Source organism: Lemur catta, chromosome 3, assembly GCF_020740605.2.
Source record: "Lemur catta isolate mLemCat1 chromosome 3, mLemCat1.pri, whole genome shotgun sequence".
NCBI classification, from domain to species: Eukaryota; Metazoa; Chordata; class Mammalia; order Primates; family Lemuridae; genus Lemur; species Lemur catta.
In genome coordinates, this window is record NC_059130.1 from 17508852 (window position 1) to 17522955 (window position 14104).

General features: G+C 34.4%; 1 protein-coding gene across 3 annotated transcripts in view; it reads left to right on the plus strand.

Annotated features, from left to right (window-relative positions):
* Window positions 1–14104, plus strand: part of MAGI3 (membrane associated guanylate kinase, WW and PDZ domain containing 3) — a 228165-nt gene that overhangs the window by 160393 nt on the left and 53668 nt on the right. For all 3 annotated transcript variants that reach the window (XM_045546841.1, XM_045546840.1, XM_045546842.1), the window contains exons 6-7: window positions 2199–2278; window positions 13785–13842. In XM_045546841.1, coding sequence (XP_045402797.1) covers window positions 2199–2278; window positions 13785–13842 — 138 coding nt within the window. The remainder of the gene's footprint in view (window positions 1–2198; window positions 2279–13784; window positions 13843–14104) is intronic.

Sequence of the window (14104 nt, forward strand, 5' to 3'; positions counted from 1 at the left end):
AGTTTAGGTTTGATCCTCAGAGTAATTGGTACAAGTTCACCAAAAAAATGATTTTTATGGATAAGCACAATTAATGTATTTATAGAGATATTAAATACCACATGTATTAGATCAACCTAAAATTTTATGTTGTTTGCACCAAAAGATAATATTATGCAAATAATTTATTAGAAGTTTCATTATGAAAATTTTTTATATTCTTATACAGCTGTAATTCTCATCTTTGAAGTAATTTGCTCAAAGATAGAATATTAATGTGGTGAAGTTACAGAATATAACAATTATAACAGTTAAAATATCGAGGGCTGGGCACTAGACTCAAAGAACATACACTCAGAAATGAATTAGGGATGGGGTACTTGTATCTGTTTCCTCAGATTGTCCCAATTCCACATCCTTCCCATAGAGTGAGCTTTTTGCTGTACCACATAGGATTCTAGTGTTTCAAAGACATAGATTTTTGTGTGCATGGTGCATGGTATTCTTTTTACCATATATGGTACTTTATTGATTATATTTTACATTTATATAAACATTAAAGACCAGGATCATACAAAACAGGCATAACCAGCTATGCTCTCCTCTATGGACAACTTAAGGGATTTTTCAAGGGTGATTTAGACTTTGGCTTTCATGCTGACTCTAGAGCTAAACCCCAAAGTAAGGTGTATAGTGACTAGAAGTGACTAAGATATCTTTAGAAACAGTTTATAAGACATTGAATCTAACAGTACTTCACCCTGCAAACAGGGATAAGTTTGGAGGAGGAGGGAGGAAAGAATTTATAAAAGAAATCTCTTTAGAACTAAATATTATTTAACTGGATTAAAGACCTAAACATAAGACCTGAAACTATGAAACTCCTAGAAGAAAACATATGGGAAAATCTTCATGACATTGAATTTGGTAAAGACTCCTTAGATATGACACTAAAAGCACAGGCAACAAAAGCAAAATTAGACAAATAGGACTACATCAAACTTTAAAATTTTTGTACAGCAAAGGAAACAATCAACAGAGTTTAAAGGCAACCTAGAGAATAGTAGAAAATATTCGCAAACCATGTATCTGATAAGAGGTTAATATCTAGAATATAGTTGAATATTTGCTGCTAGATAAAGCTGTTTTGTTTGCTGTAGCTAATATGGTTGATCTGTGTTACTGTATGCAACTGTAAGAATATTAATATAGGTCTATAGTCTTTAGTTTTTGTTTTGAGAATAGCCCCTGTGGGCATTTCTTTTCTTTGGAAAATATGGGGTAAAATCCTAGTGAATTGCCTACATCTGCTAATTTAGCAGTAAAATTTTGAATCATTGGAACCAAAGTTAAGCTTTTCTCAAGTAGTAATTTTGAGTTTAGTTTAGCAAGATATTTCCATGTTTGTTTTTGTTTTGCCCAACAATCTGTATACTCCTAGGCCTCTTTGAGTCCTGATCCCTTTCATTTTGCTAAAATTCGTTTAACTGGTTTTAGTTTGGGGACATTTATTTCTGTGACAGAATGGGTAACACAGACTTTGTAGAAACAATCTCAGTTTTTCCTACATAGATTACCTGTTATGTAGCATACAGAACACTCCATGCTGATGAAAACTTAGTTTTGTAGAGTGAAGTTTAACTGTACTCATTTTTACTTGCATATTACAGAAACAGCCACTTTAAAACATTTTGTTTTATTTTATTCTATTTTATTTTAAAGAGTCCCTGTGAAGACAGGGGCTCTATTTGATTGTTTATTTGCCTTTATATTCCAGCCCCCGGTACAATACCTATATATTACAGGCACTCAAGAAATACAGTATTTTTGAAGGGAGGGAGGAATACAGCCAGAAAACAAACAAGGTTTTTATTGCAATTTTTTCAGCTAGATAATACGTAGTATGTGGCTGTGTGCCCACCTTTTGAAACATTTTCAACTGCTTAAGGAAGTATCTGTTATTCTGTACTCGGCATGTTAGGCCTTCTTTAAGGTTTTTACTCTCAAATTAGTGCCTCTAACATTACCTTTCCTTTATAGCAGTTTTGAAGTAACAGACAGAAAGCAATCGGATTAACGAATCTGAAATACATAAATGGAGCCTGTTGGAGATTAACGTTCAAACTTCATATACATTTTAGTTGCTTTTAATCCTTACTGTTGAAATACTTTTCTCCCTCTTTATTTTACTGTCTCTAATTGAAATCTTTTTTCTATAGCCACAATACCAAGACAACCACCTGGTTGGATCCTCGTCTTTGTAAGAAAGCCAAAGCCCCTGAAGACTGTGAAGATGGAGGTAGTGACTCAGAAACCTTTTATACCATAGTTATTCTCTTAATCCCTTCTTGATCTTCTTGCTTAGATAGTGGGTTTTCCAAAACCCTAAACAAATCACAGTGTACAGAAGCATATAAGCAGTGGGTGGGTATCACAATCAGCTGACTATGGTAATTATGTCATCACATCTGATTTCATTTCTCTCTTTTTGAGGATTACATAATTCTTCACAAAAATCAATAAAAATAAATTTGCCCTTTTTTTGACATGCATTTTGAAAACAAACTTTTAAAATTCTAAATAAATATTCAATAAATTAGACACATTCTCAACTACAAAACAGCTTTATCATTTTTGTTGAACTTTCAAAAGTATATTTCATTTAGTATTAATATATACTACAATAGATATGTTAGTATCTATGGCTGTTCCTTTAGCTATTTTGAGCAGCACTGGAAACTCAAAGTCTTTAGTATACCTACTCACACATAAGAAGTTTTCACTTCTTAAAGGAAAAATTATTTCTCTAAGAATCATCAGATAATAGTGCTTACCTGTGTTATATAGATTCTACTTAATAGTATAATTTTATTAATGTGTATAGAATTTATTCTACCTAAAATTGTTTGCTATGTCTTCTTCTTAAACACAGGGTGCTAATGAATAAAATTTGTATATGTTTTGTATCACTAATTGGAAAGTATTAATTGGTTAAAAAAAGAGTGGCTTAGAATGAAGTTCATGATAATCCTCTTTATATTGAATTTGAATCTATAAAAAAAACTTAACAGAATTTTCATATATTTTGTTCTGCATGATTATAATATTAAGAGTTTTTCCAGGAACAAACAATTAGAAAATAGAATTGTTTAGAATTCTATTTACAATGGCATCAAAAGAATTGTATGCTTTGGAACAAATCTACTGAAAGATGTGCAGATTCTCAACACTGAAAAGTATAAAACATCATTGAAATAAATTAATGAAGACCTAAAATAATTGATGAGATATACTGTGTTTATAGGTTAGATGATATAATGTTGTTAATGATGTCCATTTCCCCTAAATTGATGCCTAGATTCAGGACAATCCCAATCAAAATCCTAATGGGCTGTTTTGAAGAAATTGACAAGTCAATTCTAAGATATGTATGGAAATACAAAGGTTCTAATGAGCCAGACAACCTTAGAAAAAGACAAAGTTGAAGAATGTAGGCTACCAGATTTGAAAACTACACAGCTACAGTAATCAAGACAGTTTGGTATTGTCATAAGGATGGACAATTGTGGAACAGAACAGAGAGTCTGGAAATAGATGCACATGTATATGGTCACTTGATTTTCAACCAAGGTGCCAAGTCAATTCAGTGAGGAAAGGAAAGTGTTTTTAACAAATCATGTTGGAACAACTGGATATTCATGTGGAAAAATGAACCTCAACTATATCTCACTCCATACGAAACAATTAATTTCAGATGGATCAAAGACCTAAGCATAAAAGCTAGAACCATAAAGCTTTTAGAAGAAAATATAGGAGAGTATCATCCTGACTTTGGGATTGGCAAAGATTTCTTATACAGGCTAGTATAATCATACTATATAAAGTGTGAACCATAGAAGAAAAATTGATATATTATACTTAATAAAAATTTTAAATTTCTATTCATCAAAAGGCACCATTAAGAAAATGAATAGACACAGTCACAGATTTTGCAATATATGTTTGACAGAGGAATTATATCCAGAATCTATAAAAAATGGTTTACAACTCAATAAGACAACCACATTTAAAAATTGGCAAAATATTTAAATAGACATTTCACCAAAGAAGATGTGCAAATGACCAATAAGCACATGAAAAGGTACTAAAAATTATTAGTCATAAGGGTAGTTGGAAAATTAAAACCACGATGAAATACTGCTTTACACCCACTAGAGTGACTATACTAAGAAAAGACAGACAATAACTAATGGGATGGGGAGAAACAATAACCATTGTATATTGCTGGGCCATTGTAAAAAGGTACAGCCACTTTGGAAATCAGTTTGGCAGTTTCTTAAAAGGTTAAATATAAATTTACCATATGACCTAGTAATTTGACTCCTAGGTATCTACCCAAGAGGAATCAAAGTAAAATTCCACATAAATACTTACATACAAATATTCATAGCAGCACTATCCATATTAGTAATAGCCAAAAAGTGGGAACCCAAATGTCCATTAACCAATGAATGGATAAATAAAATGTAGGTGGGGCACAGTGGCTCATGCCTGTAATCCCAGCACTTTGGGAGGCTGAGGTGGGAGGATCACTTGAGTCCAAGAGTTTGAGACCAACCTGGGCAACATACTGAAAAAAAATTTTAAAAACTAGCCAGGCGTGGTGGCATGTCCCTTAGTCCTAGCTACTTGGGAGGCTGAGGCAAGAGGATCACTTGAGCCCAGAAGTTCGAGGTTACAGTGAGCTATGTTCACGCCACTATGCTCTAGCCTGAGTGACAGAATGAGACCCCATCTCTTAAGATAAATATATAAAAACAAAATTTGGTATAACTCTACAGTGGAATACTATTCAAAAATGAAAAAGACCAATATACTATACTTGCTGTAACATGTATGAACCTTAAAAGCATGCTAAATGAAAGAAGCTCAACACAAAAGACCAGATACTGTATAATTCTATTTATACAAAATGTCCAGAATAAGCAAATCTGTGGAAACAGAACATATAGTGGTTGCCTAGGGCTGAGGATAAGTGTAGAGATTAACTGTTAACGCGCAAGTGATCTTATTGGGGTGATGGAAACATTCTAAAACTGGATTTTGGTGATGGTTGCACAACTCCAATTACTAAAAATGACTGAATTGTATATCTATAACAGATCAATTTTTTATTATGTAAATTATACCTCAATATAGTTGTTTTTAAAAATAGCCAAAGGACTTACACACTTTACAAAAGAAGATAAAAGAATAGTCAATAAGAACATTAAAAGGTGCTGTTCGTTAGTCATCACTACAGTGAGATACCATCCACACCCACCAGGAAGGCTAAAGATCCCATCCACATCAACTAGTACTACAGTCAAATATACTAACAATAGTAAAGATTGATGAAACTTTAGAGCAATTGGAACTTTCATTTTTTTGTTAGTGGGAATGTAAAATTACCTGAACATTTTGGAGAACTTTTGGCAGTTTCCTATGAGGTACTATTTCAAGAGAAATGAAAACATGTCTCCAGAAGGACTTTGCAAGAATGATCATGGCAGCTTTTTCATAATAGCTCAAACCTAGAAACATACCAAATATTAATAATATCTATCAACAGGAGAATAGATAAACAATTTGCAGTATATTCATGTAATGCAACACTACTCATCAATAAAAAGAGGAAACTGTTGATAACACTCAACAACATGGATGAGTCTTAGAAGCATGGTGAATGGAAGAAGCCAGACACAAAAGAATAGGTTCTAAATTATCTATTATTTAAAGCCTGAGAGCGGGCAAAACTCATCTATGGTGATAGAAGTCAGAAAATGAGGTGGGGGAGAAAGGAAGAGGGCGAACGGAAATAATTCTGTGGAATGCTGGGTATATGTTCTCTATCTTGTTTGGGGTGGCAGCTATATGCAATTGCCAAAACCCACTTTTTATAATTGAATGAGTACTTACATTGATTTTTTTTAATAATTGAAAGAATGCTTAAGAGTTGTGCATTTTATTGTTTGTAAATTATACCTCAAAAATAATTTTTATACTAGTGAGTTCCTTCTTATGGTGAAATCAGCCATGGTAAAGGCAAACTAGAATATATAATTCTGTAGAATTTGACTTTTTTGATTATGAATGTGGTAATAGTCTTCTAGAGCATGTCTCTTTGGTCTCTGTTCCTTTTCCTGCCTCTAATTGTTTCAGTTCAGTTCTCTGCTTTGTCCTCTTTTCTTTTGTGGAAGGTATTTATTCTTACAACTTTATCAATTTACTATAGCTGGTCCAATTGTCTAAATCTCTAGTATTGTCTTCTGAATTTTATTTCTGGGTTTCCTATTGCTTTTAAGCCTTTGTTTTTTAGTGTCCTACTAACACTTCAAATAAACATATTCAAAACTAAATTTGACGTCTTCTAACACCACCCCAGTCCCACTTTCTGTCATATAAGTACCATCCTCATAACCATCTAGGCCAAAATCCTTGCAATCATGTTTGCTTCTTTCTCTCTCCTTACTCTATATCCTATATAGTTTTAAAGTCCTGTTGCTTTTTCCTTTTTCTATTCTTCCCAATACGTTGGAATATTGAAAGAACTTTACAGTTAACATACATATGCTTACCACTGGGATATTACAATTACCATTTTGCTACATTAGCTTTTCCACATAGCTATCTATTTATGCTTTCTCTATCCAGGAAGATTTACTATATCTTCCTCTCCAGTCCTCAGATCACCACACACTTGGATCATTTTTGTCTTTTTTCCTCCAGTTACTTCTCTCACTTTAATATATCTTTTATGCCAGTAGTCTCCAAAATGATAGTACTCAAACTGCCTACTGGTATACAGGAAGAAAATGTTAGAACTTGTTTTTCACGATGTTATTATTGAAAAAAAAGAAACTAAGCTTCAGTACTATGTTAGATACAGATTGGTAATGGCATTTTTCCTCATTCCATATGTCAGATTATCACATATGCTAGCCAGATTGTCTTGAGGGAGGAATGGGTGTGACACCCTTGCCTTATTTTCAAGGGCACTGTGAAGTTTTACAGTTCACTTGTGCCCAGTTAAGTGGATTTATGGACTATGTTATATAGTTTTTAAAGTAACCCACACAAAATGGAAATGTTGCTTTGAAAGATTTCTCCAAAGATACTGTTGATTGAAGTAATACAGATATATGCAAGCCCAGGCTCATAGTAAGAAAATGACAGGGCTGACACTCTTTGTACACCTCATGTGAGATTTTTTTCAACCTCATTGAGGTATTAATAAAATAGTAATAATTGTTTATTTAGTCATCTCTTTTTCAAATATCTATTTTTCCATATGCTTTATTATACACATATTAGTAGAGTAGCACATATGTATATGACCAAATATATATATCTTGGGGAGCAGATGTTCAGATTCTTTACTGAAAAGGCTACATGATCAAAAAACTTTGGAGACATAGACATTGCCTAAGATCACTAAATTAATCTTTCTAAAACTAACTTTCTAACTCTCTCTCTCTTTTGCTCCCTGTTGTCAGCAGAATAAAGTCCAGACTCCTTGGTCAAGTATTAAAGATCTTTTATAATTGAAACGTATTCTCTATTTCTTTTTCAAAGTATTTTCATGTCGTAAGTCAGACATATTTTTGTCCTTGCCTTTGCCATATGCTCATTTCTTTTGCCAGGAACCAGCCTTGTTCCCTGTGTCCCCCTGACTATTGTCCTTCTAAGCTCAAACTTACAATTTCTTTGTATCCTCCTTTGTCGTTCTTTTCCAGGTCAGAATTAGATATTCTCTCCTTTGTGCTCAGTGGTATCATATGACATATTTCTGTTGCAGCAAGCAGTTACATTGAATTGTAACTAGATACAACACTCTTTAAGAGCAACGATTTTTGTCTTATCTATCTGTAAATACTTTCAATAGAGATGTAAATGTTTGGAAGAAGGGAAAGAGGGAAGGGAAGGTGGAAATGAAAGGAAGAGAAGGAAAGGAAAATAAGGAAAGAAGCTACTCTGTCCTCCAAATTATTTTGGTCATCCTTTTTGGAAATATTTTTTAATCTCCATAAGGTTCTGGGGGGCCAATAAATAATAAGGCTGTCTTGATTCACTAGTTTGTAGTCAATAGAGAAATAATTCACAGGAGATAGACAGCTGAGGTCAGAATGCCAGCTGATGAATGAATGTGGCATCAGCCCTGCATCTGTATGTGTTTACTGATAGTTTCCCTCTATGGGAGGCTGACTTCAGCACTCAGTCTCTGGCCTCTGTTCAGCTACAGGCCTCCTCCCATAAGGCAGGCATGGTGGAGAACAGACCAGAACCCACCTCTAAGGGCAGGCTGGCATCTAAAATAGTGAGAAAACCCAAGAGTTCCTGAGCCAAACATATTTATTCATTCTATAAAACTCACCAGTCATATGACATTCTTTCTTCCTTGGGGAAGAAAGTGAGGAGGCTCAGAGAAACTGGAAATTTTTCACCCATTCTTTTTTTATGGAATTTGAAGAATTGGATGGGCATGTCCCCCTAATGCCCTTTATCTTAAGACTAATCGTATGTCTTGGTTGGCCCAGGACTAACCCTGCTTATTCCTGTTGTCCCAGCATAATTATTAATAGTATCCCCCTTTATTCTCAAAAGTGGACAATACATTATAGGTCATCCTATTAATATCTCTCTTAAGATAGAACAAGCAAAATTGCATTCAGCATTCCAGGAATGTTCAAAACCCTTTAATGTAAGGCCTACTCTCTCCCATTCCCATAACTGGATACATCTTTCTAACATTGCCTGTACTTATCTGGTGGGGAGCCTACAATTTGGAACCCTGTGCCTTTTGTTTTATGCTCAGCCGAACTTTGCCACTTTCTCTATGCATTTGTCTCCCCACTAAATAGGGGCAAAACAGCCCCACCGTAGACTATTTTCAGTTTAGACTATATCTGATTCACATTGATATTCTCTGCAGTGGTTTGCACAGAGTAGATGCTGAAAAGAGAGCAACCATAATAATATTTTAAATGTAGATTTTTATGGTTTAAAATATTTACATTCTGATGAACATTTAAGATCCTCTAGAAAGATCTTACAGTTTCTAAAACTTATCCTTTTCTTCCTAGTCTTCTGATATTTAGAACCCAAATGTGTCTTTATACTGTATCTGATGATTTAATTGATGTATGTTTTCTCTTCCATTCAAGTAAAATAATTAGTGTTTTGGGTAAGTAGTTATCTTAAAAATACAACATCAGGAATCCCTTTTACTTTCAACCCATCCCATTTCTCTTATGATGAAAGAAAGATTAAATTTATACTAAGACAGCTTAGAAATGTATTGGATGTTGATGCCATTTTGGAGTTTAGAGAATGATAAAAGAAAATTATCAACTGAATAGAGCTGCACCATGGGAAAGCAATTGTAATTCATACATTTAAACAAGAAAAATCCTATTTTGGGAAGAAGAAAGAAAGAAGGATAAATTCATGGGCTTTTGAACCAACCAGCTGCTTGATATGACAAAAATAGTTTTGCCTTTTGAAATAACTTTTTGGGGGAAATGCTTTGGCTTTATACACAGGAAAAGATAGGTCTCTCCTATCTCAAAAATAAACAAACACATTTTCTCTTAGCCCTAATCCTCCTTTCCTCGTAGTTCTTATCCTGTCTTTCACAACCAAGTTGTCTATTCTTAAGAACTCTACCTCTCATTTTTCTGTTCGGTGACTGCAACGTTCTGACTTTTGCTCCCCACCTTTTCAGGGTTACCAACAACCTCCTGATCTGGTAGATAGACACTTTTCATTCCTTTTAGCCTTTATCTTATTCCTGACAGCCTTACAGAGCATTTGTTAGTGTTGACCATGCTTCTGTCATCTTTGGTACCATTCCCCGTAACTGTTCTTGCTTTCTCCGTATGTTCCTTAAAATGTTAGTACTCCTAAAGTTCTGTTCTCCACCTTTTTCTGTTGACAATTTATCTAGATAATCATCTCCATTGCCATAGCTTTAGCTACAATGTCTCCCGAATCTTTATCTTCTTATATTTCTCTCTTAAGTGCCAGGTTCATATTGGCAAGAGCTTGTCACATAGCTCTATCAGGATGTTCTACAGGCCACTCAGATGTAACAGCTTCCCTTCCTGCCTTCAACAAATGACATGACATCTTCCCAGTTGCTTGAGCCAAAAACTGGTTATCATCTTTTTCCTCACCCTGTCCTCTTTGTTTTAGTTGACCACCAAGTTCTATCTATTCTGACTTTTTAAAAACCTGCCCTTTTTTGAGTATCCATTGATGACAGGCACTATACTAGACACTTTTTATATATCATCTTATCTCCTAAATTCCTCTAAATCCAAATTAATTCTTCTTTTTTATTCCCACAGCCATTTTCATTCTTAGGTATTCAATAAATATTTCATAATGTGTTGTTTTCATGCCTGAAGAGCCAGAAACCTGGGAATCTGGTTGGGCTCCCCCCTCAATCCTGATGGTAGTCATTAAGCCCTATTACTTTGACTTCCTTGTATCTATTATCCATTCTACTACCTACTACCACCTTAGTTCCAGCCTTCATAATTTCTTATCCAGTCTATTAGTGTTTTTATTATTTGTCTGTATTCATTCTCACTCCACTCCATCTATTCTATTTTTCTGCCCATAATCTTTCTTAAATATAAATTTAATCATGTCACAGTCCACCTTAATCAGTTCCATCGTCATCATCAAAATAAAGATCAAACTAAAAAAAAAAAAGATCAAACTCTTTAACACAGCACTCCAGGAATGTCACTTGATGCTTGTTCATAAAATTGATCTTTCTTTGCATATAACCTTCATTCCAGTTTACTAAATTATGTGTAATTACTGAAAATGCCAGGCATTCTTAACTCCTCAATGCCTTTTGATCTATTTGGAATGACCTCCTTTTCCCTAATCCCAACTCATCTTTTAAGACTGCTCAAACATCACCACTTTTAGAAGGCTTTCCTGATAGCCACTCTTACAGGCAATTGGTGTCATTCCTCTGCACTTCCCCCAGAAAGAGTGTGTTTATATTCATCATTTCATTTATCTCCCTGTCTTCCTGTCTAGACTAGGAACTCCTTGAGATCAAGAAATGTATATTTTGTTTCTAATTTCTATTTCTGTGTAAGGAAGGAGAGAGGAGGAAGAGAAGGGAAGAAGGGAGGGGAAGGAAGAAAGGAAATGAATGGATGAATTGATCCACTGCCTAGTGTATAAAATTGCTAGGTGTTTTAGTCTTGCTTTTATTACCTTCATTTTAAATGGGCAGATAATAACCACCTCTTTATCTGTATTAATCTGCCTTACAAAAAACTGGCTAATTGTACCAGTGGTAAAGGCTTGTAATTACTAAAAGTTCAGGTGTAGTGGTGCATGCCTGTAGCCCCAGCTACTCAGGAGGCTGAGGTGGGAGGATTCTTTGAGCACAGGAGTTCCAGTCCAGCCTGGCCACCATAGACCCCATCTCTAATTAAAAAAAAAAAAAAAAAAAATATTACTAAAAATAACCCAGAAGATAAATTGCCACATTTGTTTGCTCTCCAAAAGAAAGGGCTGTACTTAATGTGTTAGTTGCTAATGGCTTTATAGTGCTAACTAAACTGCTAAATCAACTTCTAAGTTAACACTGAAATATATTTGTTGATCTTGTATCTTCATTAACTATTAATACATCCTTTTTAGTGTGTTTTTCAGATATCAAATGGACTGTTTCAGCTATCTCTATAGTCCTTCAATGCCCCAAACTTCTCTAAAGACAAAGCATAAATCCAGTTGTGGTATACTTGTAGAATTCATCCTTACTCAGTGCCGTTCACTTCCCATGGTATTTCAAGAAAATTTCTATTACAGAAAAAAATATTTCTTTTGTGGAAGATCCATATGATAATGCTTTGGTAATATTGTTATAGTGCATTTTTATAGATGTAATTAAAAATACTCTTATCCATACAACAGTTGTTTGATGATAAAATATTGGGCCCATTTAATTGATGAACTTTTGCTTCTTAGCTGTGAAGGATAAAACTGAACTGAAGTACATCTCAGTTCTTCTTAGTTTTATGTTCTGTTTTCACATATTTCAACTATTTGAATATTTCAAGTATTCTCACTTTTTCCACCTCAGACATTTCAGCCAGGTCCTTCAAAGGAAAACTACAAAAACTCACCAAATTTTGAAATCACAAATCAATATATATGCAGAAAAATATGCTGGAGAAAAGGGGTAGGGTAATTCAGAATTTTTCATCAAGAGGCTAGTCATCTGTTCTTTTATTCTGAATGCGAACAGTCATTTTTATTAGAGCAAAGCAGTTTGTATAGCTTGGCAAGTTCATTATAATAGAATTTTTACTCACCAAGTTGATATGCCATAACCGAGGCTAAATGATATGAAACTGATAGATCTTTTGATATAGTCTAAGTCTGTTTGCGTCCAGCATACTTCATTTGTGTGTGTTTTTCGGCATAACAGAAACCCTCTAAAATAAATTGAGGCTAGGCATGGTGGATCTTGCCTCTAATCCCAACACTTTCAGAGGCTGAGGTGGAAGGATTCCTTGAGGCCAGGAGTTCAAGAGCAGCCTATGCAACATAGTGAGAACCCCGTCTCTACCAAGAAAAAAAAAATTTCCTGGGTGTGGTGGCACATGCTTGTAGTCCTAGCTGCTCAGGAGGCTAGGGCAGGAGGATTGCTTGAGCCCAGGAGTTGATTACAGTGAACTATGATCAGGGCATTGCACTCCAGCCTGGGTGACAGGGCGAGACCCATATCTTAAAAAAAAATAGAAAAAAATTAACAGTTAACAGCAACAACAACAAAAAAGAAAGTGAAAGTGTGGTACATCATAGTTTACAAATGTGGGTTTTTAAAAAAATTCCTTCTTGCCCAACTCCTGTATATAATTGATAGTACTAGAACCATCTGCTAGAAACATTCCTGCCAGCTTAATCCATGTTTTGTTAATAAGATGGCTTTTTAGAAACCTTAATTTTATAAGGAATCAAACAAAGTGGAAAGGAAAAGAAGATTCTTTCTTGACAGGGTCAGTTAATGTTGAATAGACTAGAAATATTTTTTAGCTATCAAAAATTTAACTACCTTTGGTATTTCTGGTTGTATTTTATTGGTCAGTTACTTGGAATAAATAATATATAATAATGCTACATAAGATATTTCTTTGTTACTATTCACACATAGAAATTACACAAGGTGCCATGGTAGTTAAGTTAGTATTCCTTCAGATACTCAGATCAAGTTAATCCAAGGGAAAGCAGGTACTTTTCTGGTTTTAAGCAAATCTGGATTGCCCACTTGAAATGGCAAAAATCTAAGGCTGGCCTTTGCTTTGGGGAGAAGGGGGTCAGAATGTAATAGCAGATGTGATGATGTATGATAGTGAAAAATTTAACAAGCAGCTGCTTCTTGTATTGGACTACAGGGTAAGTGTGCCTCATGTCAGCATTATCAGGCTTTTTAAATGAACGAAATATATAATTTTTAAAAATAATTAGTATTTTTTATGGTTTGTGATTTAGTTAAATACCTTTTAGTTTAATGTCATATTTTGTTCTGGGCTTCTAATTATTCGCTGAGATACTCACTGGCTATTGAAGAAGCCACTTAGACTTAAGTTGTGTTTGTTCTTTGAAAGTGAACCCTCAGCTTTCTGATTCCATATATTAGGATAATTAAATAAAAAAGAAATTCATTCATTGATGAATTCTTTTCTGTTGGTTTTGAATCTGGCATTTCACTCAATTTTCTTTATTTGTAGAGCTTCCTTATGGCTGGGAGAAAATAGAGGACCCTCAGTATGGGACATACTATGTTGAGTAAGTTTGTTACTTTAGTTAATATTCTCCTAAATGTTTTCCTTTCAGCGTACAGCTTTAGGACATACTGGGTATATCAGCTAGTTTTTCTGTTGATAAAAAAAAATTAATGGAAATACTGGATACAGCACTTTATGCTTCTGTGATCCAGTTTTTCAACTAGGGGGATAAGAAGGTAGGGGCAGTGAGCATTTGCTTCACTGACCTTGGGCTTCCCAGAAATTCGCTTTGAATTTCTAAATATAGAGAGTAAGAGGGAAGT